General features: G+C 46.2%; 1 protein-coding gene across 3 annotated transcripts; it reads right to left on the reverse strand.

The window, feature by feature from the left end:
* Positions 1–1,330: 1,330 nt before the first annotated feature.
* LOC137211873 (disintegrin and metalloproteinase domain-containing protein 29-like) lies at positions 1,331–26,046 on the reverse strand. Of its 3 annotated transcripts, none has more exons than XM_067714578.1 (3): positions 25,836–26,046; positions 8,292–8,390; positions 1,331–3,848 (listed from the first exon to the last, which is right to left on the reverse strand). In XM_067714578.1, exons 2-3 carry the CDS (start codon positions 8,374–8,376, stop codon positions 2,395–2,397), a joined length of 1,539 nt encoding a protein of 512 aa, XP_067570679.1. In that variant the 5' UTR covers positions 8,377–8,390; positions 25,836–26,046; the 3' UTR covers positions 1,331–2,394. The 3 variants fall into 3 exon arrangements, 1 of the variants encoding a protein (XP_067570679.1); XR_010937257.1 differs by lacking the exon at positions 1,331–3,848 and adding an exon at positions 6,285–6,529 and having other exon boundaries at positions 8,203–8,390; XR_010937258.1 differs by lacking the exon at positions 1,331–3,848 and adding an exon at positions 6,285–6,529 and having other exon boundaries at positions 7,974–8,390.
* Between the last annotated feature and the right edge of the window lie 967 nt (positions 26,047–27,013).

Below are 27,013 nucleotides of genomic sequence, written 5' to 3' on the forward strand. Positions count from 1 at the left end.
CAGAAGGAGGCTCTGGGGCCTCAGTCCTGGGTCACTGCCTCTGAGGAGCCCACGGCACCTGGTCAGAGTTCCCAGTCATTCCGTGCACGACCCTTTGGCCTTGGTTGCTCTGGCACAGCTCAGCCAGCACCATCGCTGGGAGAGAAAGAAGAAACGTGCGGAAGAGGGAACCGGGCTTCAAGCTGACCCACCTCCTTCTACGGAGACGATGCCACAGTCCCTAAGAGAGGACAGCAAGGCCACAGAGTTATTTGTAGTGAGGTGGATGGACCTTACGTCTGTCATACAGAGTGAAGTAAGTCAGAAAGAGAAAAACAAATACCATATGCTAACACACATATATGGAATCTAAAAAAAAAAAAAAACCGTTCTGAAGAACCTAGGGGCAGGACAGGAATAAAGATGCAGACATAGAGAATGGACTTGAGGACACGGGGAGGGGGAAGGGTAAGCTGGGATGAAGTGAGAGAGTGGCATGGACTTATATATATATATATACATACTACCAAATGTAAAATAGATAGCTAGTGGGAAGCAGCCGCACAGCACAGGGAGATCAGCTCGGTGCTTTGTGACCACCTAGAAGGGTGGGATAGGGAGAGTGGGAGGGAGACGCAAGAGGGAGGAGGGGATATGGGGATATATGTATACGTACAGCTGATTCACTTCGTTATACAGCAGAAACTAACACAACATTGTGAAGCAATTATACCCCAACAAAAATGTTAAATAAAAAATAAAATAAAAAAGACTAGTGTCTGTTACTCATCAGGAATTCCTCAGCATACATTCACTGAAAGCGCACTGAAATGTAGGTGCAAGAAGGAAGGGAAGGATTAACATTCACAGGACTCCCTCTGAATGCCAGAGTAATGATAGGCATTTCTGCCTAACTTTCTGCTGGAATTTCAGTGAATGCTACATTCAGCCTCCTGATCTCCGTGTCCCACCTTGGGAAATATGCTCTCCAGAGTGTCCTAGTTTATGCTTGGTGGGAATGGAGCCCACATCACTCTTACCCCACAGACCACAGCCACCCCAGAAGGAGACAGACAGTGCTGGTAGGAGGGGCCCTCTATTACCCTGAACCCACTTTGGGTTTAGAGAAGAAGAGAGTACATAGAGGAAGCAGAAAACCCCAGTGTTCAAGAGCACTGATTTGGAGAAATGTCATGAAGCTGCCCCGAAAGAAGCCCATGAAAATTTTTATTACTGGGACCAGTGAACTCAGGTCAAGACCCAGCTGCTGACTCAGGTCTCTCTCCGGGCCAAAGTCTCAGGCTCAATTTGCTCTCTTAGAGTTTACAAAAGATTACAGGGCACCAACAAGTGGTTTTTCAAGATTTATTTCGGAGCGCTGATCAGCGACCTATCAAAGAGACCTGATGTGAGAACATCGATGCCTCTCGACCGCCCCTGACGTACAGAAACCCGCCGTCCTCTCCTGCAGACTTCAAGAACGTGATATTCATCTTTGCCATCTTATTACTGATTTCACCATATATATTGATATTACTTCTACATTACCAGTGGTTGTACAGGGGTCGGGAGGCTGGTTTATAATTTATTTATCACCTACTACACTTCCTTAACTCTGGAGGTCTTGACATTTTTAACATTGGTGGCCACACCAAAGAGGAGTGCAGCTATGAAGGCATAAATGCGACCAAAGACCAGTTTCAAATATAGGATCGAGGCTTGGCTTGTTTCTACTGAGCGAATTCTCCTTGAACTGGGTCCGCTGTCCATGCTCCCTCCAGGACCTCTCTTTAAGCACAGTGGAGGCTCCCAGCCTACACGGCAATGGCAATTCCTTCTATTGTTGCAAATTCCTCTATGATTGCATTTCTTAGGGGGACAGTCATAAGTTATTGCATCTATACGAGCACTGCAGGTGCTGTTGAGACAGAACCTCTCAGGAGCACAGGGGGTACCACTTCTCACATGACCAACATCAGTTGTTTCTGGGGAATAGTGACGGCCTACTCCCCAACACCAGACCCCTGAGATCTCTGACTGATGGAATGAAACATGTTCCTGCAACCGGGGAACATGAGTGACATTGCTACACTGCAGCCTTCCACATTTTATGTCTGCTTCTCCACAAGCAGCATGGTTCAACACCCTATCATTTCTTGTACAGTGTCCAAATCGATTGGCTTTTTGATTTACTGTATAGCAGACATCATGAGCGTTAGTAGCGTGTCTTCCAAAGATTTCTCTGCAGTGCATGGTGCAGTCAGTGCAGTTTCCATGACAGCAGTAGCCTTCTTCAGTACAGGGCGTTCCAGCCTGCATATAAAAGTCTTCCGGGCATTGACTGGTTGCTCCAAAACAGTACTCTGGAAGATCACATGTATTTTGGATTGGTCTACAGAGTGTCCCAGGTTCAGACTAGGTACAGTCTGTACAGCATAGTCCTTCATTACAAGTAGCCCCTTCCGCCAACATACAGTCATACTCGCAGCATTTGTTGCTATAACACTGCTTGAAGGGGCCACAGTCACACTGCTCCCAATCCTCTACTATGTAGTTTCCACAACGCGTCTTTATCAGGCTTTCATTAAAATAGCTCACCGTCGTGTTAAATATACAACTGCCCCGTATCGCTACTATGTTCCACCAGTGCCCGATGGAGCAGTCACTGAAGGCATCTGTCAAGCCTGGGTATTTTGCCATAAGGCAGGTGGTCCTTCGCATGCAATAGCAGTTATCACCGTCATACCACAGACCAAAACTTCTCCCAATGAGTTGGGTTGACACAATAGCTAATATTAAGTAATGTCTGCCTAGATAACCAACGAAGAGCAGGCTACGACTGGTGTTACACACGGGATAGGTCTCTGGCTCAAACTGGCCTGGCCGTGGTCCATCACGGATTACCATCAAGGACGAAGTGCTTTCTATGACTCGTCTGAAATTCTTCGCGTGATAACGAGCATATGCACCACCTGGTACTCTATAGTCATTCATGACAGTTGGATCTCTTTCATTAAATAGTGCCACTGCGACTAGATAGAACCTGACAGCAAGACCCTGTTGAAAGGAGTCCACTATACTACACATATGTACCAGGGTTTCCACACACTTAGACACACTGTTGTATAAGCGATACATTGAATTAGAATATTGAACAAATCCTTTCATGATTCCCTTATGTGCTGCAAACACCCTAGCACCACTCCTGGGGGCTACACTGACATCTGCTTCAGGGAACAGTGGGTGTCTATCCTCCTTGTGTCCCGGTCCATATGCAGGTCCTGTTGCACCGGCATCTGCCACTATCTGAGAAACCACATGTTCAAACCTTTCCGAATCCTTGAGGGGTTTGATTTCATACGCAAGGTCATCCAACTTCATGACACCTTCAAGACCCCCATAGCACGTGTCCACGGTGACCATGGAAAAAGGAATCTCCTCCAGGTAGCCGAGGTAGTAACAATCTGAAGGGACGAAGGGGTAGTCCATCTGCAAGGCTCCTTGGTCATCCAGAGTCATCAGCAGCAGGTGTCTGGGCCAAAATAATTTCTTGCGCCGCATGTGGATAACGTGCCTCTGGCCCCCAAAACGCAGGCTGTAGGAGAGCCAGCCTGGCGTCTGAACACCCTTGCCTCGGTGCAACTCCTTCCTGGGTATCACCAACTCCGAAGAGAGGTAGCCCCACGAGGGACGGCCTTGAGAGCACTGGACTGGAGCCAGTACTGCCCAGAGTCCAAGCAGCAAGACGGCTGCCCCCAGAGTGACCTGGCCCTCTGCCAGCCTTGGGGCTCTGCTCAGGGACACCTGCCAGTGAGTTAAAAGCAGGATCCCAGGGGAGCCAGGTCGACACCATCTGCTGTGGCCACTTCCTAAAAAGGAGACAGGGATAGAGCAAAAGAGGTCACTGGGTGGGTCTCCTAATGGGATTAGGTAACAGTCCCAGGGCGTGGCAGTGGATAGGTCTGGATATGAACTCAGCCAGGGCTGAGGTGGGAGAGCGGAGGACTATGTCCATGAGTGCTACCGTGGAACTGAGGGCTTACGGGGTCAGCATCGTTCCTCAATGCTCTGTAAAACCCTTCAGAGGCCACCATCTGGTGCTCCCTTATTTATCAGATTTTATTTTCCTTGCCCCAGCGGGTGAGGAGAGACCCTGCTCCTGACCACGAGAGCCCCAGGGGTGCGCCCTCTAGTCCTTCTCTGTGGTTCTTTCCTGGACGGCGGTAGGTTCCTCCCGCGCACGTGCTGATCCCTTCTCTCTGTTGGTTCCCAATGTGAGAGAACGAATGTTTCACTCTTGTGAAATTTTGTACTTGTTTTGAGGGGAGGAAAAAAATCTAGTTATCAGGTCATGATCAGAAGAAAAATTTCATTGTCCTCCAGACTACGAATATTTCCCTGCCGTTTAAACCGGATGTGATCGGGGATGAACTTCCAAGGTAGGACATTTACTCCTTGCCTTCTGCCTGCTGTTCTGTATTCCTCCCCATCCCAACTGGGCCTGCTCATCCCTGATGGATCTGACACACCGGCTAATTTTCCCCTCTGAGAGGGCGAGAGTTAGACGCTCGTTCACTTCCACATTAGGGTTTTCGCAGAGCACAGGATGAGGAGCATAGAAATCTAATGATGTTTCCCTTACCCCCTGTGCAGCCCCAGGGCTTCACCCTACGTGCTCCCAGTTCTGCTGTCTCAAACGAATTCCCACTGACCTTCTGAATGTTAATTCTACTCTTTAATTAATTTATACCCTGTACAAGATGATGTACTCTTTTCCCTCTATTCACCATTTAATTATGCTTACACATATGGCTTTTAGCTTTTTGCTTCTCATTTCTTTCTTCTTCTCCCATCTTCTATCTGGGCCTGTTTTCATTTTACTGTAAAATTATATCTCACAATCTCCTTTGGTGCCTGTTAGCTGACAATGGACGCTAACTTGTTTTTTCATACTATGTCTTCCATTAAAGTACTTTCTTCAGCATGGAATGCTTTCTTAAGGCCCAGTTTCATAGGTACAGTACTACAGACCTGCACTAATTCCCCCCTCAGAATCCGGAGGCCACAAGCCCTTCTGTCTGCCTACACATCATGATGAGAAGTCTGACTTAACGACATATCTTAAACCACTTGAAGAGAATCAGACTTTTCCTTCAGAAATGGGATGATGGGATGAGGCCATGTGCCCGTGTGACTCAGGATTTTTCTCTCTTCCCAGGTACCCAGGCTGAGAACCACATTGTACAAAGGCATGAGGGAGAGGTGGTCTCCATGGAGAGGCTCGGCCTCACCTGTGTCGTCCACATGTTCCCAATTTCAGAATATCCCCTGTGGAGGATCCACATTCACCCAGGGAAGGGGCTGGAGCGGCTGCTGTGGCCTGGGCTCAGGGGCACACTCAGGACAGCATGACCTCCAGTCCTGAGTCAGCATCTCCAGGGACACAACCAAGAAGCAAGTGTTCTCACAGCTGTGCAGCTCCAAGGCCAGGAGTGCAGGCAGGTACAGCTGTGCCCGAGACACTGCAGTCCGAGTGCGTGGTGAGCCAGACACAAGCCTCCTCGCAGGGGCAGGTGTGGGGGGCTGCGGGTAACAGTCAGGGTCTCCCAGGAGATCTCAGGGCCTCAGAGGGAGGTCAGTGCTGCCACCGCAAGGCTGATCGCAGGAGCAGGCGCAGATGGAGGTTCAGGGCTGCTCCCTGCCGGGGTCTGGGGCTTCCTCTCCTTAGAGCAGTCTCCCCCAGCCCATCTCTGCCTCGTGATTCTATGCTTAACTCTAAAACCTCTGAATTAGGAAGATGTGCTGCCACAGGAGGAAAACACTCCCATGCACAGAAGGCAGAGTCCCTTACGACTGTTTACTCCTGTCCATAAATACCAGTTAATTCTCAAAACTTCTGAAGTAAGTTGGCTAAATCCATACAAGAGGCTCTGCTGCAGTCAACGACGCAGCACTACACGGCACAGCTCAGAGCACAACTAGCCAGCGAGCAGCACCTTAAAGTGCATGACGGGTATCAGGCGACAGCGGCATCACACACCCAAAGCGAGAGGAGGCAGGCCCTGGTGGTGGCGGTTATTGACTTGACACCACGCTCACAGCACCAACAGTATTAACAGTGGACATCAAGGCGATGCATGGTGACACCCATCCCCCCCAAAGCTCCATATAGAAGTTCAGTCTGATGATGTCACAGGCACACAGGAAAGGAATCTGAAAAATTTATCACCTCCATTACTGAGGTGTCTGTTGAGAGCAGGGCAGACCTCTCAAGAACATCAGAAATGGTTTGAGAGCACCAGCAATGGAGACGGATTAGGGTTTTTAATGTGGTTCCTGGGTGTGGGAGGGTTAAGTGTTGTGCTCACAGGCGGGGCTCACGTGGTTTTGATCTCCCACCTGCATCGAAGGAGGGAGAAGCTGTGCTTCTCACCAAATTTCCCAGCAGTGGGCAGAGGAAGAAGAGAGGAGTGAACTTTAAGGTGTCAGCTCTCAAACAGCAGAAGATAGAGTAGGACTATTTCTTCCACTTAACACCTGCAAAAACTAACTGAAAAGAAAGGAGAAAAGGGCCGTTATGGATAGAAAACAATCTGAGTCCTTAGAAAGTGGGGAGAATGATTATATGTTGGTTAGCAATAATAAGAAATAGCAGAAAAGGAGTTCTTCAGTCTCTCCCCACTTCTAAGGACAAGGCTTCCAATATGAAAATTCCTCGTCAAGCTCAAGGGTAAAGTCCACCCATGGGCTGCAGGAGCTCACAGCTCCCTCCGCAGACAGGGCTGAGGTCCCTGGGGAAGGCAGAGCTGTGGTCCGGAAGAAGAGGAGGCTGTGGGTTCTTCTCCTCTGCCTGGTGACACCTCCCCAGGTGTCAGGTGTCACCTGACAAGGGTCGCAGGTGTCAGACACGGGGCTGTGGGGATGACTGACAGCGACTGATTCTCCTTGTTGCCAGGTGTCCTGTCCCAGGTGCAGGTACAGGAGTTGGGCCCAGGACCGCACCTTGCACACCCTCTCCCTCACCTGTGCTGTCTCTGGATTCCTCATCCCAACCAGTGGTTATTGCTGGAGCTGGGATCCATCAGCCCTTGGGGTAGGGGCTGCACTGGTCATCAGGAATATGCTAGAAAGATGACCCAGCCCCAGCCCCAGCCCCTAGGAGTTAACTCCCCATCTCCAGAGACACACCCAGGAACCAGTTCTCCCTGCAGCTGAGCTCTGTAACCACCGAGGGCATGGCTGCAGACTGTTCGAGGGACACAGGGAGGGGAGGTCAGGGTGAGCCCAGACAGAAACCTCCCTGCAGGGAGACAGGAGGGTCTGGGCTGCAGGTTTCACTGAGGACCATGAGGCAGGGCTGAGGCCCCCAGGGGTGCTCAGGACCCACTGAGCACAGAGACCAGCCACACGAGCAGGTGCGGATGAAGGCGGAGGTTTCCTGCCACAGCCTGTGGTTCCCTCTGCGTCTCACCATCTCTCGTAGACCCTCTGTACGTTTGTAATTGTTTGCCAACCATAGATCTCTGATTAGAAGCTTCTGCTCTAACACGAGCACACAGTCTCGCGTGCGCCAATGCAGAGTCCCACCTACGGAGCCAGTAATGACTGCTCACGGCCACCAGAAGCAGGGATGTGGGGAGGCCTGAGGATGTGTGGGAGGAGGGATGTGTGAGGCCTGGCTGCTGCTTTCCTATCAGACTGGGAGAACAGATCTCAACAGAAATCCTAGACAAGGACAGTCTTTGCCGTCCTGGTCCCAGCCAGACGGAGCCTAAGGCTGGGCGAGTCCCTGAGAGAAGCTGATGGATTTTCAATCTAACCTTCCTCTCACCAGACTCAACGCTGAACAGTGAACGCTCATCAGGCTGTCTCTTCTTCTGTGAATCAGTTTTCTTTCTCCTTCATCTTTTTGTCCCCAAACCCTTTCTCCTTCCACTCTCTGAAAAGGGGTCGTGACCTTTCTGTGGTCTAAACCCCAGGGGCAGACCCTTTACCTGGAGCTTAGGTGTGGCCCAGGCTGTGGCTCCTGCAGGCACCTGGGAAGGTGTGATGGGACTTTCAGACTTGCTGTGGACCAGGACGTGCCTGCTGTCCTTTGCACGTGCACTCGCTGGGGAAGCTAAGTGGACACGAGTACTCAAGGGAGTGATGTTTGTTTAGACACAACGGGATGTGGAGTTTGAACTTGTCCTCATCAAACTCTTGTGGGGTCACCACCCTGACCTGTGGCTTCCAGCAGAGCCTGATGGACACTCCGCTGTGCTGGGAGCTCTGGAGGATGGAGGCTGTGCGGCCGGTCGGAGACATACAACCTTCTTGGGGCCAGACGTCAGTCAGGAAGGCCAGGCTGGAAATCTCGAGTAGCAGATGAAGCTGCTGTCCACTGTGGAACTGCATCTTCTTCAGGTCTGCTGTGATTGAACCAGGCCCAACCAGGTTATTTAGGATAAGATGTCTAGGTTAGAGTAAAATGATGGTAGAATTTAACAACATCTACAAAATACCTTCGGGGTAACACCTGGATGAGGGATTGACTGAATAACTGGAGACGGAGCCCAGGCCAGCTGACACATAAAACTGACCATTGCCGTTGTTATTTTGTATTTTACATTTGCCTAAAGAAGCAGGTTCATATTATCAATAACTACGCTAAGGTATTTTTTCAGTTATTTCAGGTCACCTGAAAAGCAGTCATCGAAAATGGATTCCATGTGTACGGAATTTGTTTTTAGGAAAGTATGTTTGTGATGCTGAGAGTGACGTCAGCCCTGATGCAGCTCTGACCCTGAGTGACAGAGAGAGAAGTAAGATTGGATGGGACACCAAGTGTCCTTCAGTCCAAGGAAGGACCAGCGGGGGCATCTTCGAGCCCAAGTCGTCCTTCGGAGGACCCCCACACCTCACTGTTACGGCCCTGCCTCGGCATCAGCTGTGCAAGGACTGAATCCAGACACCTCACCGTGGAGTCTGGGCCGAGCTGCTTTGTCTTTGTTGCTATTTTACAAGGTAACTGATGGAGAACAAGAGATACTGAGGATGTGAGGGGATACGAGTGAGGGAATCAGTGGATGTGTGCCAGTCTCCTGACCAGGACGTCTCTGTGTTTGCAGAGGTCCAGCTGGTGGAGTCTGAGGGAGGCTTGGTGTAGCCTGGGGGGTCTCTGAGACTCTCCTGTGCAGCCTCTGGAGTCACTTTCAGTAGCTACTGGATGAGCTGGGTGTGCCAGGCTCCAGGGAAGGGGCTGGAGTGGGTCTCATCCATTAATACTGGTACTGGTAGCACTAACGATGCAGACTCTGTGAAGGACTGATTTGTGATCTCCAGAGACAATGCCAGGAACATGCTATATCTGCAAACGGACAGCCTGAGAGCCGTGGACAGGAACCATGCATTACTGTGCAAGAGACACAATAAAGGGAGATCAGTGTGAGTCCAGACACAAACCTCCCTGCGGGGAGACAGGAGGGGCTGGGCTGCAGGGTGTAATCAGGACACCACGGAGTTCTCTGGATTCAGGAGCACGAGGTCTAGTCTCAGGGACAGGGCAGGTGCAGTGGCCTTAGCAGTAGATACCCTGGACAACAAATAACCCCATCTTCTCATTTATAATAAACTATTGGGCCATTGTCCAAAAACTGTCCCCTTTGGTGTAAAAGTATCTGGGAATCTCTTGCCTCAAAGACACCTAAAACGTAAATCAAAATGACGCATACTTCCATGTACGCTAAGACCTACAATGCCTTACTAGGGCAGTATTTATTTCCTTTGGAGTTATAGACTTCACTAATAGCAACTAAACTACTCATTTTATTTTCAATACACACAATGTAGGGTCTTGGAATACCATTCAATAGAACCATCATGTCCCTGATAGGTCCGAGACAGATGTTTGATATTAGAAACATAATGCTCTTCTCAAATAATTCCTTTCCAAATTCCAGTCTGGCACATAATCCCCTGAATGTTTCTCTCCCTTTCCCCATGGCTTGATTTATTTTTTAATATATTTTACTATCTTTCCCCCATATCCTTCCCTAAACTATCATGACACATCCTTTCCCCCATATCCTTCCCCCAAAAGGGTTGGACACCAGATCTAGGGCACATACTCTCCTGGAAGCACTAACCATAACCTCCTACAGGGCAGGTGGCTCATTTGATACAGGACCCTATATGTCCACAAACAACAACAATACCAGAGACTGGTCAAGCACAGCTCACATCGTCCTGATGATCGCTGATCTACTTAGGAACGGTCTAGTTGTTTTCAGTAAATTATAATTGGAAGCCCACTCTGCCAGAGACGCTGCTTCAAACAACCATGGCAAATGCTGAGACCCACATCCACTGCAACAGGAACTCACTTGGAGGTTCTCCAGTCCACATCCCGGATGATACCTGTCCAACTCGAGACCTTCCCATTGGTGATGACTTCATCCTGGATGCTAAATCCTGAGCCCCAGTAAAGCCTGTGGACGTTCCCTCTTAAAACACAAATGATGAACACAGAACCTTTACTGCTTTTCTTCTTTTGATACTGGGATTTCTATTATGTGTCTGGGCTCACTCTCTGCTTAGACCACAACCCTGGTATAATCCTTGCTCTCTGACACAATGTACACCCCCATTTTCCCAAGATTAAAGCAAAGTCTGGAAGACGTTACTCCTATCTGTGCCGTTCTGAAAATTAATGGGGATTTTTAGCAAATGGAACAACTGGACATCCACATGCAAAAAAGTGAATCTTGGCAAAGACCTTATAGTCTTCACAGAACTTTACTGAAAATGGTTCACAGAGCTGAATGTAAAATGGTTCACAGAGCTGAATGTAAAATTCAAAACTCTAAAACCTCCATGAGATAACACAGGAGAAAAACTAGATGATTTGGGGTAGAATGAATGATGACTTTTTAGGACCCATAAAATACATCTTTGATAAGCTAGATTCTAATAAATTTAAAAACTTCTGCTCTGTGGAAGACAATGTCAAGACAATGAGAATGCAAGCCACAGCCTAGGATAAATTATCTGTAACAGATTCATCTGGTAAAGTACTGTTACCCAATTATACAAAGAACGCTTGAAACTCAACAATATGAAAACAGAAAACCTGATTAAAAAGTGGACCAAAGGGACTTCCCGGGTGGCGCAGTGGTTAAGAACCCGACTGCCAATGCAGGGGACACGGGTTTGAGCCCTGGTGCCACGGAGCAACTAAGCCCATGCGCCACAACTACTAAGCCTGCGCTCTAGAGCTCTCGTGCCACAACTAATGAGCTCGTGTGCCACAACTACTGAAGCCCATACACCTAGAACCTGTGCTCTGCAACGAGAGAAGCCACTGCAATGAGAAGCCTGCGCACCGCATCGAAGAGTAGCCCCACTCACCGCAACCAGAGAAAGCCCGCACACAGCAACAAAGACCCAACACAGCCAAAAATTTTAAAAAATTAAAAATTTATTTTAAAAAAATGGGCCAAAGACCTGAATAGAAACTTCACCAATGGAGATAAACAGATAGCAAATGAGCATATGAGAAGAAGCTCTGCTTCACATGCGATCAGGGAAATGCAAAGTAAAACCATGATGTGATGACTATACACAATTATTCAAACAGCCAAAATCTGGAACATGGACCACCCTACATGCCGGCAAGGCTGATAAACTGTCATGACACATCGCAATTACCTGCCACATGCCGGCAAGGCTGTAGAAGGAAAGGAACTCATTCAGCGCTGGTTGTAACGCAAGACGGTGCATCCACTTTGGGAGACATTTTAGCAGTTTCTATGAAAGGAAACATGCTCTTACCATATGACCAAGCAATCGTACACCTTGGTATTTACCCAAAGACATAGAAAACATAGGTCCACGTGACAACCTGCACACAAATGTTTATATCAGCTTTATGCATGGTTGACAAAACTTGGAAGCAACCAAGATGTCCTACAGTAAGTGACCAGATAGATAAACTGTGGTGCATCCAAACAATAGAATATTACTTGGCAATAGAAGAATGAAAAGACATGGAAGAGGCATGCATATTACTAAGTAAAAGAAGCCAATCCGAAAAGGCTTCATACTGTATGCCTTTAACTTTGTGATATTCTGGAAAACACAAAACTATGGAGACAGTAAAAAGATCAGTGACTGTGTAGAGCTCGGGAAGAGGAAGATGGATGAACAGGTGAAGTCAGAGGACGTTTAGGGCAGGGAAATACTCCTTATCATTCCTTAATACTGGACACATGTCATACATTTCTAAAGTCACGTGAAATGTACAAGAGTGAACCCTAAGGTAAGCTATTGCCATGTGTCGTGACAGTTTATCGGCTATAACAAATGTGCCATCTGAGGGTAGTGATGACGGTGGAGGTTGTGCATGTGGGGGGTCAGTACGTATATGGGATAGCTCTGTACTGCCCCCCCATTATGCTGTAAATCTAAAACTGCTCTCAAAAAAAATAAAGTCTTTATTTAAAGAAAATAATGGATGAGGCTGCACTCTAGAGCCCACGAGCCACAACTACTGAAGCCCGCACACCTAGAGCCCGTGCTCTGCAACAAGAGAAGCCACCGCAATGAGAAGCCTGTGCACCGCAGCAAAGAATAGCCCCTGCTCACCGCAACTAGAGAAAGCCCACGCGCAGCAACGAAGACCCAACGCAGCCAAAAAACTAAATAAATAAATAAATAAATGAATGACTGCAGGGAGCAGAAGTTTAAAAAAGAAAGAAAATAATGGACATAAATGTTGTCTCCAGGAAGCACCGGCCTCCTTGCAGTCAACACCTTGACCCCTATGGAGTAGGACTACCCACTCCTACTACAGCCTTGGCTGTACACAAACACTACTACCTTTGCATAAACTTACTTACAGTTCATACTCTCAAAGGGCATAACTTCTGGACCCGTCTCCTCGACCTGAGCATATTCTAATACTCTTCACAACTCCGCCCAGGTACTGTTAGAGAGCCCCAAAACCTCAAATCTATTTTCCTGGCTAATGCCATACAAATGGGCACTTGGTGATGAGCCAGTGTACAAGGAATCTTTATATTTTTACTTGTGTTTGTTCTTCCTACTCTCATAGTAAAAGGTTTTATTCCATTTAGAGTGACTTCTGCCATATTCTCTGAAAGTCACTCACCCAAAGTTCCCTTAATTTGAAGCCAGAGCACCGCAGGGACAACTGTAGCAACTGTATCTCCCTATTTCTGTATTCTCAATGTTCTGATCTGGGGGGCCTTGATCTTGCACAGACTGCCCCTTCCTGGGCTGCAAACTCCTGCAGGTGTCAGACACCTTCCTGCAGGTGTACCTCTGATATACAAGCCACCAATCCAGAGCACATCTCTATTTTCTCTCTCTCTTACAAGCTCTCACACACCTTTCCACATTCCTCCTGACCTGGATCACCCCAGGGCCAGGTCTCAGACAACCAGGAACCGCACATGCCCAAGAGCCTGACAAAATTATTCAGGCTATCCAGTGCTAATTTTACTCAGCATACCTACCCTGCCTCACCCATTCCAAAACCCCAATCAGGTCTCTGGTGCACGTCCCGCCCCCTCTTCTGTCTCCTGACCAACCCCAGTGCCTCCCTGAGTGGCCCCTGTGTGGTGTGTGCCCGTTTCTAGGGATCTGTGAGTGTAAACTGACAATCACTTCCACGTCCGTGTGTCTCACCATACCTGATGAAAACAAATCTGGCTACATTTTAACACACACACACATACACACACAGGTTTTTACGTATATTTTAGCAGAAAACATACTTTGACAAGTTAAAAAAATAACAGATGCATAATGTTTCATTTTCTTTTTGAAAGAGAATTTCTGATACTGTTTATATTTATTAAATGCCTTTCCTTCGTTTAAGTTTTTTAAGTATTCATGAGTCACATATCTCTATTTTCTTTCTCCCTAAAATTAGGAAACATTTTTGTGCAACTAATAAGGTCAAGCGCCCTGGTCATAATTTTTTGTGAATCAGGTGGGTAATCAGAAGGGAATAAGTCCCACCCTGACACCACCGCAGAAACCCTGTGAGAATCACAGATTAGAGACACGGGATAACTGCCTCACTGAGATTTAATCATAAGAATATATAAGACCCCTCTCCCCCAGACGACTAGCACAGTGCTGAGGCTCCAGGATAACACTAGTGGATGAAAGCTGTAAGTGCTACAAGACACAGACCCTCCAAGGAGGAGAACTTAGGGATGCGCAGAGACCACAGTGAGACAAAGTCCAGAACAGGAGATCAGGTTGAAGCCTCTGACACCTGCAGCTTACAGACCAAACTCAGGATCCTCGCTCATCAGCCTCAGTCTGTTCTTCTCTCTTTCCTTAGTGTTCTGTGACAAAGTATCCCTCCTCCTCCAGGAGTTTTTGGTGGACCCAGGTGTAATCACAATCCGGGTTCCACCGGAGACGTAGAAGACGACGCAGGTTTCCCACAGTTGGCGCAGTTGTGGGTGATTAAGCAGTGGGTCTGTGTACCTGTCAGATGCTGGGGTCTTAGGTCCACAGGGCAGGCGGTCAAGAGGAAAGATGGCCAGCAGGATTGAGCCCGAGGATGGAGAAACTTCTGGTGATGAGGTGTCCTGCAAAAGCCAGGGCATCCCTCACAGAGCTGACCTAGCTCATCTTCCTGCTACTGTCCCACCCACCTGGTGACCCAGTAGAACAGCATCACTTGAGTCAGCTGACAACAACGCTGCCTCTTCCTCCTCAGACTTCTCAGGGTCTTCCTTCCTGCAGGAGGGGTCTCTGGGGTCCCTCAGGTGCAGCACTATGAGTGAGAAATGTTGTGACTGTGCCCCACTTCTGACAGTGTGGGACAAACCTGTACCCTTCCCACGGGGCAACTGCAGTGTCCAGATTCTTCAAGAACAGGCAAACCCAACGTGCATGCACACTCCAGTCTCCACTTTACTGTGTTTGCTTTTGTTTGTCAAAGCAAGTCACACACTCAAGCCTAGGGTCAGTGTGTGTCAGGGCACGGAGGGCACTGCCCGTGTGCTAGGTATAGAAAAGAAGAAAGTTCAAGTGCATTACTATGATAATTAGCCACTGTGTGTTTTTGTTGTGTGTGCATGTGTGTCTGTATTATTGGAATATTAGATGTTATGTGTGCAGTGAGATCCATGGCTTCTATGTGCAGGTGTTCTCTGACATAATATTAAACCAGAGGAGCCCAAAGGCAATGAGAGGAACCCCCAAAGCCCCCGATTGACTCACACGGCTGTCAACTGTATCAATGCATCTGGCACCTCCAGGGAAAGGGCTCCCTTGTGGTTTCATAAAATTCTTGCTTGGGGTCTCCCTGTAAAGTATGTGGGTTTAGTAAGGCCGATTCACTATTTCAAGAGATGATGTAGAAAGAATATGGTGTCACTGTAAAAGGATTCTGAAGGCAGGGCACAGCCACTGAATACTGGACTAGAGATACTGAGGTAAATACAGTGTGAGACCAGGCAGGACCCTTCCCTGCAGGGTGGTACTGGGGGTGCTCAGGACCCACCCAGCACAGGATTGCAGTCCCAGGAGAAGATGCAGAAGGAACTGATGAGTGGTTTCCTCTCAGGGACTGAGTCTTCTCTTTTCAGCTAAAACAAATCTAAATTAAGACTTGTTAAGGACTGCTTACTCCTGTGTGATTAATATTGGATTCTATTGGGAACACATACCCAACTCAATAAGGCAACGAGAACTGTGCTTAACAGGTAAATTTGTAGGCCTTCTAGATATCCTAATTCTTAGAGGTGGAAAACAGGATTTTTTTAATCCAATCGTTGCATAGTTTGGGGAGACGGTCTGACCCTAGGAGTAACATTTAGTTATCAAAGCTCAGAACATGTTCAGGTTGTTTCCCTGTCATTCAAAGGTGGGCTCAGAAAGAGAAGCACGGGTCTTCCCTGGTGGCGCAGTGGTTGAGAGTCTGCCTGCCGATGCAGGGGACACGGGTTTGTGCCCCGGTCCGGGAAGATCCCACATGCCGCGGAGCGGCTGGGCCTGTGAGCCATGGCCGCTGAGCCTGCGCATCCGGAGCCTGTGCTCCGCAAAGGGAGAGGCCACAACAGTGAGAGGCCCGCGTACCGCAAAAAAGAAAAAAAAAAAAAGAGAGAGAGAGGCATGTCCTCTGGGGCTTCTTTCTCAGTTTGAAGAACTCTGTCTGCACAGAGGTCAAGGATGTGATGGGGGACACATATTCTCAACGAGGATTAGGACTTGGGCCTTTGGCATCCCACTGAGTATGGCCCATGGGATATCCATCTTTCCTTGGCTAGACAGGCACTGGATATGAAATATTCTGCCTCATCAATGGGCAAATAACTTGAGATATCCTAGGTTAAATACGGGTATGTCTTGCCCTGAGAGCATCATCCAACAACCATGCAGCATCCTCCACAGAAGTCTCTCAGCCCTCACCACAGGCTGGGCTGGCAGGGTCCTCTTCTGGCACCAGTGGCTACGTGTAAGGAACTTCCCAGTCCCTGGGCTGAAACCTCCTCCTGAGTATGTCAGAAACCCCGAGGGAGAGGTTGGCTGTGCTGGGGCTGAGGACGTGACAGAGATGTTTAGGGTGAAGGTGCCTCAGAAAATGGGTTTATGTAATTAAAATTACCCAATAGATATGAGTATTCACTAATTATTTTGGAAATTTTCCATAAACCAATCACCATATGAGCAAAATTCAGAGACTGGAAAATGGTTCAAATAAATAAAGCTGATATAAGCATTCCCATGAAGGCATTTGTGTGAACATAAAATTTTTTTTTTTATTGGCTATGATGGGTCTTCGTTGCTGTGCGCGGGCTTTCTCTAGTTGAGGCGAGTGAGGGCTACTCTTCGTTGTGGTGCATGAGCTCATTGCAGTGGCTTCTCTTGTTGTGGAGCACGGGCTCTAGGCACACGGGCTTCACTAGTTGTGGCACGCGGGCTCAGCAGTTGTGGCTCGCAGGCTCTAGAGCGCAGGCTCAGTAGTTGTGGTACACGGGCTTAGTTGCTCCGCAGCACGTGGGATCCTCCCGGCCCAGGGCTCAAACCTGTGTCCCCTGCATTGGCAGGCAGATTCTTAACCACTGTGCCACCAGAGAAGTCCAAACATAAAATTTTAACTCAGTTGGGTAAGTACTTTGTAGCCCACTCCTCAGTCGCATGGTAAGTGTATGTTTAACTCCATAAGAAACTGTTAAAATGTCTTCCAAGTTCGTAATGCTCCACTTCCTGCCAGAATTTGATTTTTTGCGTGGGTTTATTCAGAATCTACCCTCCTTATAACAGAACATACTTGGAAATATTGGCCATGTAACCAAGGCTTTGACTGGACTGTCATATTTTAGAGCGATGTGTATAAAATCAGATGTGTCCTGAGAGTTCAAGACACTAAGGTTGATTTTTATTGCCAATGGTTACAAAGACATCTCAGGATAACTGGCCTGCATCCTGGCTCCCGTGGTACCCAGCCTTACAGGAAAGTAAGGAAAGGCACTTCTTGATAGGACCAGGAACCTTAGAATATTTTATAGAAGAGATAATGATGACAGAAGAGAGGAATTCACCCAAATCTATAGCTACTGCATATGAGGTCTGGTGGTAAGTTCTTGGCATGTCTTCCTAACCTCAAGAGGCTTTTAAGACTACAACCTGAGATTCCTTAAAAAAATTCAACCAAAACAAACTAAAATGTTCATGTGGTCAGTAATCATTCTTGCTGAACATGTGTGAATAATCAGGCCAAATCTAATTAGAACAGATGAATTTTGTAAAAAAGGATAGCCTTACTTTGTCAAGGTTCGATCACAAGTAGGGTGACTGTACGGAGAGATTCTATGTTTCAGTAGAAAACCACAGCCAGTCCTATTGGGTTGTCAGATTCCAGCCCAGTTAATTCTCTGAGAAGGTATTTATCTACCTGTAAACTTGTCTTGATCCTGCCATTTCTCATATTTAGTTGGCCCTTAACAAATTCTCACCTCTTGTAGCTGCCTTCACTATCTGGCCACGTCTCTCCAAAGTAATGTTCCGAATTTTATCCCACCCTCCAGAATCCACGTCATGAAGAACCAAAACGTGACTACCCAGATCCTCACTGTGACTCTAAGCTGTCTGTAGCTGATCTTCCTCCCGGTACTTAATGAAGCCGTGTGAGCTGATGCAGGACAACTTGACAAAAACTTCAAAGAAACTTCAGAAGATGGTATGTGAATAACCTTGGTGCCTGGAGCTGCTGCTGTGTAGGCTCCTCAGGAAGTTCACCTAATTTCTGCACCTTTTAGTCTCTGCTCCAGGAAATACCATGACTGTGGACAATCTTATCAAAATCCCTCTGATGTCTATGCCACCACCTGGAACATTCAGTAAATCCATCCAAGAAATCCATCAGACTGGCACTGATGTTGGCACTCCACCATCTAAAGATATTTTGTGCCAAATGTCTAGAAATTTTCTTGATTAGCTGCACTCTGGACTAAGAAATTGTCATTTCAGTCCGCCTCAACCATTAATCTTTTTTTTAACATCTTTATTGGAGTATAATTGCTTTACAATGGTGTGTTAGTTTCTGCTTTATAACAAAGTGAATCAGTTATACATATACATATGTTCCCATATCTCTTCCCTCTTGCGTCTCCCTCCCTCCCACCTTCCCTATCCCACTCCTCTAGGTGGTCACAAAGCACCCAGCTGATCTCCCTGTGCTATGCGGCTGCTTCCCCCTAGCTATCTATTTTACATTTGGTAGTGTATATATGTCCATGCCACTCTCTCACTTTGTCACAGCTTACCCTTCCCCCTCCCCATATCCTCAAGTCCATTCTCTAGTAGGTCTGTGTCTTTATTCCCGTCTTGCCCCTAAGTTCTTCATGACCTTTTTTTTTCCCTTAGATTCCATATATATGTGTTAGCATGCGGTATTTGTTTTTCTCTTTCTGACTTACTTCACTCTGTATGACAGACTCTAGGTCCATCCACCTCACTACAAATAACTCAATTTCGTTTCTTTTTATGGCTGAGTAGTATTCCATTGTATATATGTGCCACATCTTCTTTATCCATTCATCTGTTGATGGACACTTAGGTTGCTTCCATGTCCTGGCTATTGTAAACAGAGCTGCAGTGAACACTTTGGTACATTACTCGTTTTTTTTTTTTTTGCAGCTCACGGGCCTCTCACTGTTGTGGCGCACAGGCTCCGGACGCACAGGCTCAGCAGCCACGGCTCACAGGCCCAGCCGCTCCGCAGCATGTGGGATCTTCCAGGACCGGGGCACGAACCTGTGTCCCCTGCATCGGCAGGTGGACTCTCAACCACTGCGCCACCAGGGAAGCCCCTGAGGGTTGTCTTTTGGTGTTGTTTAGGGTTTCTTTTGCTGTGCAAAAGCTTTTAATGGTGAAAAACTGAAACCATTTCCACTAAGATCAGGAACAAGGCAAGGCTGCCCACTCTCACCACTATTATTCAACATAGTTTTGGAAGCAATCCACAGCAATCAGAGAATAAAAAGAAATAAAAGGAATCCAAACTGGAAAAGAAGAAGTAAAGCTGTCACTGTTTGCAGATGACATGATACTATACATAGAGAATCCTAAAGATGCTACCAGAAAACTACTAGAGCTAATCAATGAATTTGGTAAAGTAGCAGGATACAAAATTAATGCACAGAAATCTTTGGCATTCTTATACACTAATGATGAAAAATCTGAAAGTGAAATTAAGAAAACACTCCCATTTACCATTGCAACAAGAAGAATAAAATATCTAGGAATAAACCTACCTAAGGAGACAAAAGACCTGTATGCAGAAAATTATAAGACACTGATGAAAGAAATTAAAGATGATACAAATAGATGGAGAGATATACCATGTTCTTGGATTGGAAGAATCAACATTGTGAAAATGAATCTACTACCCAAAGCAATCTACAGATTCAATGCAATCCCTATCAAACTACCACTGGCATTTTTCACAGAACTAGAACAAAAAAATTTCACAATTTGTATGGAGACACAAAAGACCCCGAATAGCCAAAGCAATCTTGAGAACGAAAAATGGAGCTGGAGTAATCAGGCTCCCTGACTTCAGACTATACTACAAAGCTACGGTAATCAAGGCAGTATGGTACTGGCACAAAAACAGAAATATACATCAATGGAACAGGATAGAAAGCCCAGAGATAAACCCACACACATATGGTCACCTTATCTTTGATAACAGAGGCAAGAATATACAGTGGAGAAAAGACAGCCTCTTCAATAAGTGGTGCTGGGAAAACTGGACAGGTACATGTAAAAGTATGAAATTAGAACACTCCCTAACACCACACATGAAAATAAACTCAAAATGGATTAAAGACCTAAATGTAAGGCCAGACACTATCAAACTCTTAGAGGAGAAAATAGGCAGAACACTCTATGACATAAATCACAGCAAGATCCTTTTTGACCCACCTCCTAGAGAAATGGAAATAAAAACAAAGCTCAACCATTAATCTTTGCTTTTATTTTGCTCTCTTGATAATCCCCCTTATTGCAGGTTTAAAGGCTCACACCATACAAACAATATCCTCTACTATAAACTCTCAACACACAGTACAGGAGGTCCTTAACAATCAAAAACCCACTGAACAAGAAATGGACTTCTATTGTACAGAGGAAAGAAGAATGCCTCTTCTTACCTTGAGCCAGAAAGGTGGATTGACAAAGACTCCCTCCTTGATCAAACTTTAGTGATGCTCCTCTGAACTCCCTTCTTGAGGAGACCTCAACCTTGGCCTGCCTTTAGTAAGACTCCTGCTAAGTCAATTTACTGAGAATTTCTCCACCCTTGATATGTGATCAAATTCCTGATCTTCCACCTTTGAGATATAAGACCTTGACTGCATTTAGCAAGAACCTCTTAAGCCAGTTTAAGAAGATCCTCTGACCTTTGTTACCTCCTATAAGTGAGTTTACATCTGATCACTCTGCCAGTTGGTATAAATCCCCACTTGTCCCTGTTGTATTTGGAGTTTAGTCCAGTCTGCCTCGTGTTGCAGTAGTATTGAATAAAGTCTCACTTGCTATTTTTATAAGTTTTATAATTTGTTGTTCTTTAACCCAAGTTCTTTGCTTTCAAATTACACTGGTGGGGCAGGCATAGGATAGAGTTTCCCATTCCCAAAGCAAAAAAGGAAAATGATGTAAACAAGGTGTCAAGCAAGTCAGAAAGAAACAGAGCAAATTCTATTGGATTTTAAGATAAGCAAAAAAAATGTATTGGCTCTATCAAGGAGGAAGAAATTTTCCTCTACGTTTCTAGGTCCTTCTGGCTGGTCTAAAAATTAAATTGACATGAAACAGATTAAAAGGAAAAATTCCAATAAACACTCAATAATATGTATACATGGGAGAGACCCAGGAAACCTGAGTAACTCACCTTAAATATCATCTTAAGGTAAAGACGAAAGAGCAGGTTGGGGTTAGTGGTTTGGGACTTCAAAGGGGAAGAAGGCAATTCACATGAAAATGGAAAAGTAGATGTTTGATAAATAAATGTTTGCTGGGCCAGTGGAGACAATGGGACACAGAGTGGACTCTGATCTCTAGGCCCTGCTGATCTCCTGGCCCCCACACCACCACACCTAGCCCATGTTTTTTGCAAATATTTCTGCTGACAGCTCTACTTTGGTAACAGCTCCTCTATCTAAATTCTATAGGTAGCTAAGGGGGAGGTCAAAATTTCTTCCTGACTCTTCTGTTCTTAAAAAGAATGACCTTAATTTAATCCTCAAGATAATGAGACACACTGGGGTGGCAAATTTTGCTCCCTTTCATCTGCATGCTCTGTCCTCTGGGCCCACCTGTCTGTGACCCTGGCACCTCAGCCTGTGCCCTCTGAACACTGGGTGGCAGTAGCAACCAAGCGAGCCACTCCGTCTGTCCCTGTCCTCAAATCAATCTTTCTCTACTTCATCCCATTTGGTTATTTCAGTCCAGAGGAACATTGTGTCTGCTACTGTCAGACTCCCAAAACCCTTCTTGGCCTTCTATGCAATTCATGAGATTCAGGTCACCAGACAAGAGGATCCTCCACAGGCCTTTCCTGTATGACCACATAGCTATTCCTGGTTCTGCTGAGATGGCTGACTGTATGAATCACATGCATCAACCCTTTAGCAAAAGTTTTTCCAGGCACACCCTTGGCTCTATTTCAAACGTAGGTTATCTGGATAGACTGAGATGTTTCCAAAACTTCAGGATTTCTTTCTGCTTTTCTTAATAATTGTCTCTTCAGTTCACTTTCTCTTCTCATAACTGCAAGCAGCAAGAAGAAATCAGGCCATACTTTCTTCAATACTTTGCTTAGAAATCTCTTCAGCTAAACATCCAAAATCATCACACTCAAGTTCTAATTTGTATATGCAACCTAATACTATTCAGAAAAGTTTTCTGCCACTTTATTACAAGATTCACCTTTCCACATGTTTTCAATGGCACGTTCTCCATTTCCATCTGAGATATCACCAACATTTATTTGTTTATTATGCTTATATATGTATTTCTAAGATTACAGAAGCTTTCTCTCAGCTCTCCTCTTTCATTTCTGATCCCTCACCATAATCTCCATCGATGTACATTTTCTACCAACAGGTCTTCCAATCTATCTGAGCTTTTCCTATTAAGCACACCAACACCAGCCTCTTTTCATTACCCAAATCTAAAAATATTTCCACATGTGTAGGTAAGTGTTAAGCAGCCTTCCTCTTCCTGATACCAAAATCTTTATTATTTTCTAGGGCTGCCATATGAAATATCACACACTGAGCAGCTATATGCGATAGAAATTTATTATCTCACAGATCTGGAGGCTTGAAGGAAATGTGACGTGTCGGCCAAGTCGATTTGACATGTTGGCCAAGTCAAACATAATTGTCCCTCACAGCCCTGTCTGTCAAGCCTCTCTCCGTGGCTTGACAGTGACCAGATGCAATCCAGAAAGTGAAAAGACAGCCCACATAATGGAAGAAAATATTTCCACATTATATATCTGATGAGTCTTTCTTTATCCAGTGTGTATCAAGAACTTTCATAACTCATCAACAAAAACAAACAACCCAATTTTAAATATGGACAGAGGACTTAAATAGACCCTTCTTTGCACAAGACATGAAAATGGTCAACAAGTAGATGACAAGACAGGAGGGAAATGCAAGTTAAAACCACAATTTGCAATAACTCCTTCACACACTCTAAAATGGTTATCATCAAGAGAATTAAAAATAACAAATGTTGGCAACAATGCAGAGAAACTGGAACCTTTAAACATGACTTGTGGAAGTGGAAAAGGGTGCAACCTATGTTTACAATATGAATGTATAATTACCATATGGTTCAACACCTCCACTCCTAGATAGAGATCCCAAAGAACTGAAAACAGGTGTACATACATATTGATAGCCTCACTGTTCAGAAGAGCCAAAAGGAAGAAACAATGCAAACGTCCATCAGTGGGTAAATGGATAAACATAATGGGGTTGATCCAAAAACCGCCATGTTATTCTGCCATGAAAGGAATAAAGTGAAATGGTGCAGCCCCTGTGGAAGACAGTATGGCAGCTCCTCAAAAAGGTAAACACAGAATTAACATATGATCCATCAGTTCCACATCAGGGTATATACCCAAAAGACTAAAAGCAGGGATTGGAAGAGATAAGGGTACACCCATACTCACAGCAGCATTAATCACAATAGCAAAAGGTGGAAGCGATCCAAGTGTCCATTGAAGGATGAGCGGATAAACTAAATGTGGTATACACACAAAAGAATGTCATTCGGCCTTAAAAATTAAGGAACTTCTGACACATGCTACAACATATATGAACCTTGAAGCCATTAAGATAAGTGAAATAGGGCTTCCCTGGTGGCGCAGTGGTTGAGAGTCCGCCTGCCGATGCAGGGGACACGGGTTCGTGCCCCGGTCCCGGAGGATCCCACATGCCGCGGAGCGGCTGGGCCCGTGGGCCATGGCCGCTGAGCCTGCGCGTCCGGAGCCTGTGCTCCGCAACGGGAGAGGCCACAACAGTGAGAGGCCCGCGTACCAAAAAAAAAAAAAAAAAAAAAAGATAAGTGAAATAACTCCGTCACAAAAGGACAAAAATGATATGATTCCACTTACATGAGGGACCCAGAAAAGTCAAATTCAAAGAGAGAAAGTAGAATGTGGTTGCCCGCAGGGGCTGAGGGGAATTCGTGTTTAATGGCTACAGAGTTTCACCGGTGAAAACTGAAAAGATCTGAATGTGGATGGTGAGGATACTTGTACAACAATGTGAGTGTGGTTAATGCCATAGCATGGTGTACTTAAAATAGTTTAAATGGTAAATGATCGGTACATTTAATCACACACACACAAAGTAAATGAAGTACTGATACCTGTGACAATACAGAAAAGCCACCCAGATCATACTCATCTTGTGTGCTTTAAATCCATCAAGGTTGTGAAAATGAGGGGAAGTATCAGTCATTGTTCCAGAAAAAGAAACCTGGATCAGAATGGGAAAAGACATTTCCCTAGAGCTGGAGCGGCTGGTGAAAGCTGAAGTGGGCCTGTGGATTGGACTGCAATGTGGAAACCATCATAATTTCCTCATTTGGAGGTTACATGGTGGTTCCCTGGAAGGGGGGCCCCGTTTTGGGTAAAATGCACTGGAGTATTGTGTGTTCAGTGGCTAAAGCAGTAAAGCAAGGAAGTCTGGGTAATCTGAGTGTGCAGATACACAGTACCTTGTTCTGCTATCCCAAGTTTCTGTAGGTTTGGAGTTACTGCAAAGTCAATAACTTTCCAAAACACCATGTCAAGACCACACCAGAAAGGCAGAGAAAATATTACACTTTCTTACAGAGGCCAAGCCTTAACCCAGACCCACTTCACACAAAGTCATGAACCTAACTGCCCTTATAGGAGTCCACATGGAATTGACAGGCACTGTGGGAAGATTCTAGTAGGAGACACTGTGTCTTTGGTGTTGTGGATGACCTAAATATGACAGAAACAGTGGGGTTTTCGAGTTCCAGTTTTCTACATCGCTCTACCAAAAAACTATTAGAACTAATAAATGAACTCAGTGAAGTTACAAAATCAATACCCAGAAAGTCAACTGCATTTCTAATCACGAACCATCAGAAAGAGGGAAAAAACAAAAGCTATTCACAATTCCATCAAAAAGCACAAAATACCTAGAATAAATTTAACGAACGACGTGAAAGACCCGCACACTGAAAACTTGAAGAAACTGAAGACACAAGTCAATGGAAAGATATCCCGTGCTCACGGAACGCAAGAACTCATCGTGTTAAAATGTCCATTCTTCCCAAAGCAATGTACACAGTGAGCGTAACTCCTGCCGAAATTCCAATGGTGGTTTTCACGGAAACAGAGCAGATCCTCCTAACAGCTGTGTGGAGCCACAAAGGACCCCGAAGCGACCCTGAGCGAGGAGGACGGGCTGGAGGCATCTGCCTCCTGACTCCACACTCTGCGGAGAAGCTGCGGTCCCCAAACAGTGCGGAACTGGCACAGAGACAGGCGCCCGGGCCCGAGGGGCGGGACGCAGAGCCCAGAATCCAGCCCGCACGCGTGGGGCCCGTTAATTGATGACAAAGGGGCCAAGGACACACCGAGGGGAAGGGCAGGCCCCGCAATAAATGGTGCTGGGGAAACTGGACACCCCATACCACATGCTGGCTACACGGCACGCCGAAGTGACTCAAAACCCGGCTTCGCACACCAAGCCCTTCCTGGGTCGCATGAAGACGGACCCCCGTCAGCCGTCAGTCCCCACAGGAAGCTTCTCCCCACTTCTTCTCACCTTTATCTCCCGGCGTCGCCTGGGTCCTCAGGAAACCCAGCTTCCGTCAGCGTGGACTCAGCACTGCGTCGTCCTGAAACCGAAACCCCAGCGAGTCCTAAGGAGACTGAATTGCTGTCAGCAGAGACGCTGAGCCGGGCGTCCCAGCCGAAGCCTCGGCGGTGCCTGAGGAGACACAACTCCTCTCAGCTGCGGGCAGGGAGGGGGAACACGCATGCGCCCTGGGTCGGAGAGGCCAGCTCAGCGCCACCGTGTGGTCAGTGAAGGAACTGCAGGCCGCGCGTCCCTCACAGTTCACAGGACACAGCGCTCCCTGCAGGCAGAACTGCGGAACCCATTCAACTTTGGGCGTTCACTGACACGGAGACTGTGTCCCATAACTTCTCCAAAAATAGTTAAGGAACCGTTAACTGGAAACCGTATGACATGAAATGGAGGTAGACACGAACTTTACAACTTATGCCAACTCATTCAAAATTATTCTTAGACACATTTAAAAGGCACAACTTCAAAATTATAGAAGAAAACATAGGAGAAAATCTACATGAACTTGTGTTTGATTAGGTAGATCATGATCTTTGGGGTTTAACACACAACACGAAAAGGAAATCCACGAAAAAAGAGCAAGTAATAGCATGGACTTTATAAACTTAAAGATTTCTACTCTGTGAAAGACCTTATTCAGAAAATCAAAAGACAAGCCAGAAGCTGGGAGAAAAATATTTGAAAACACATATCTAATAAAGGATTTGTCTCAAATATACAAAGACCTGTAACACAAGCAACCCCACTAAAAACAGATAAAGATATGAACAGACACCTGGACAAAGAAGATATACAGACAGTATAAAAAGTGCTCAGTATCATACACCATTAGGGAATTACGAATTAATACAACAATGAGATATCACTGTACATCTATTAGAACTGCTGAACCCCAAGAAAATGACAATGCCAGTTACTGCAAGGTGAGGAACAACAGGAACTCTCCCTGCTTACCGGTGGAATGCACGTTCAGCTAATTTGTAAGACAGCTTGGCAGGTTTTTCCCTCCTCTTTGCCTTGTAGCTGTTCTTCCCTTTCTCAGACATGACTTGGAGTCTTGGAAAGAAATGCTGATTCTGTGAGGTTGGCTTTTTCAAGTGGTTTCCTTCCCTCTGGTCCTGAAGCAGAAGGTT

Source organism: Pseudorca crassidens, chromosome 19 (genome assembly GCF_039906515.1).
Source record: "Pseudorca crassidens isolate mPseCra1 chromosome 19, mPseCra1.hap1, whole genome shotgun sequence".
NCBI classification, from domain to species: domain Eukaryota; kingdom Metazoa; phylum Chordata; class Mammalia; order Artiodactyla; family Delphinidae; genus Pseudorca; species Pseudorca crassidens.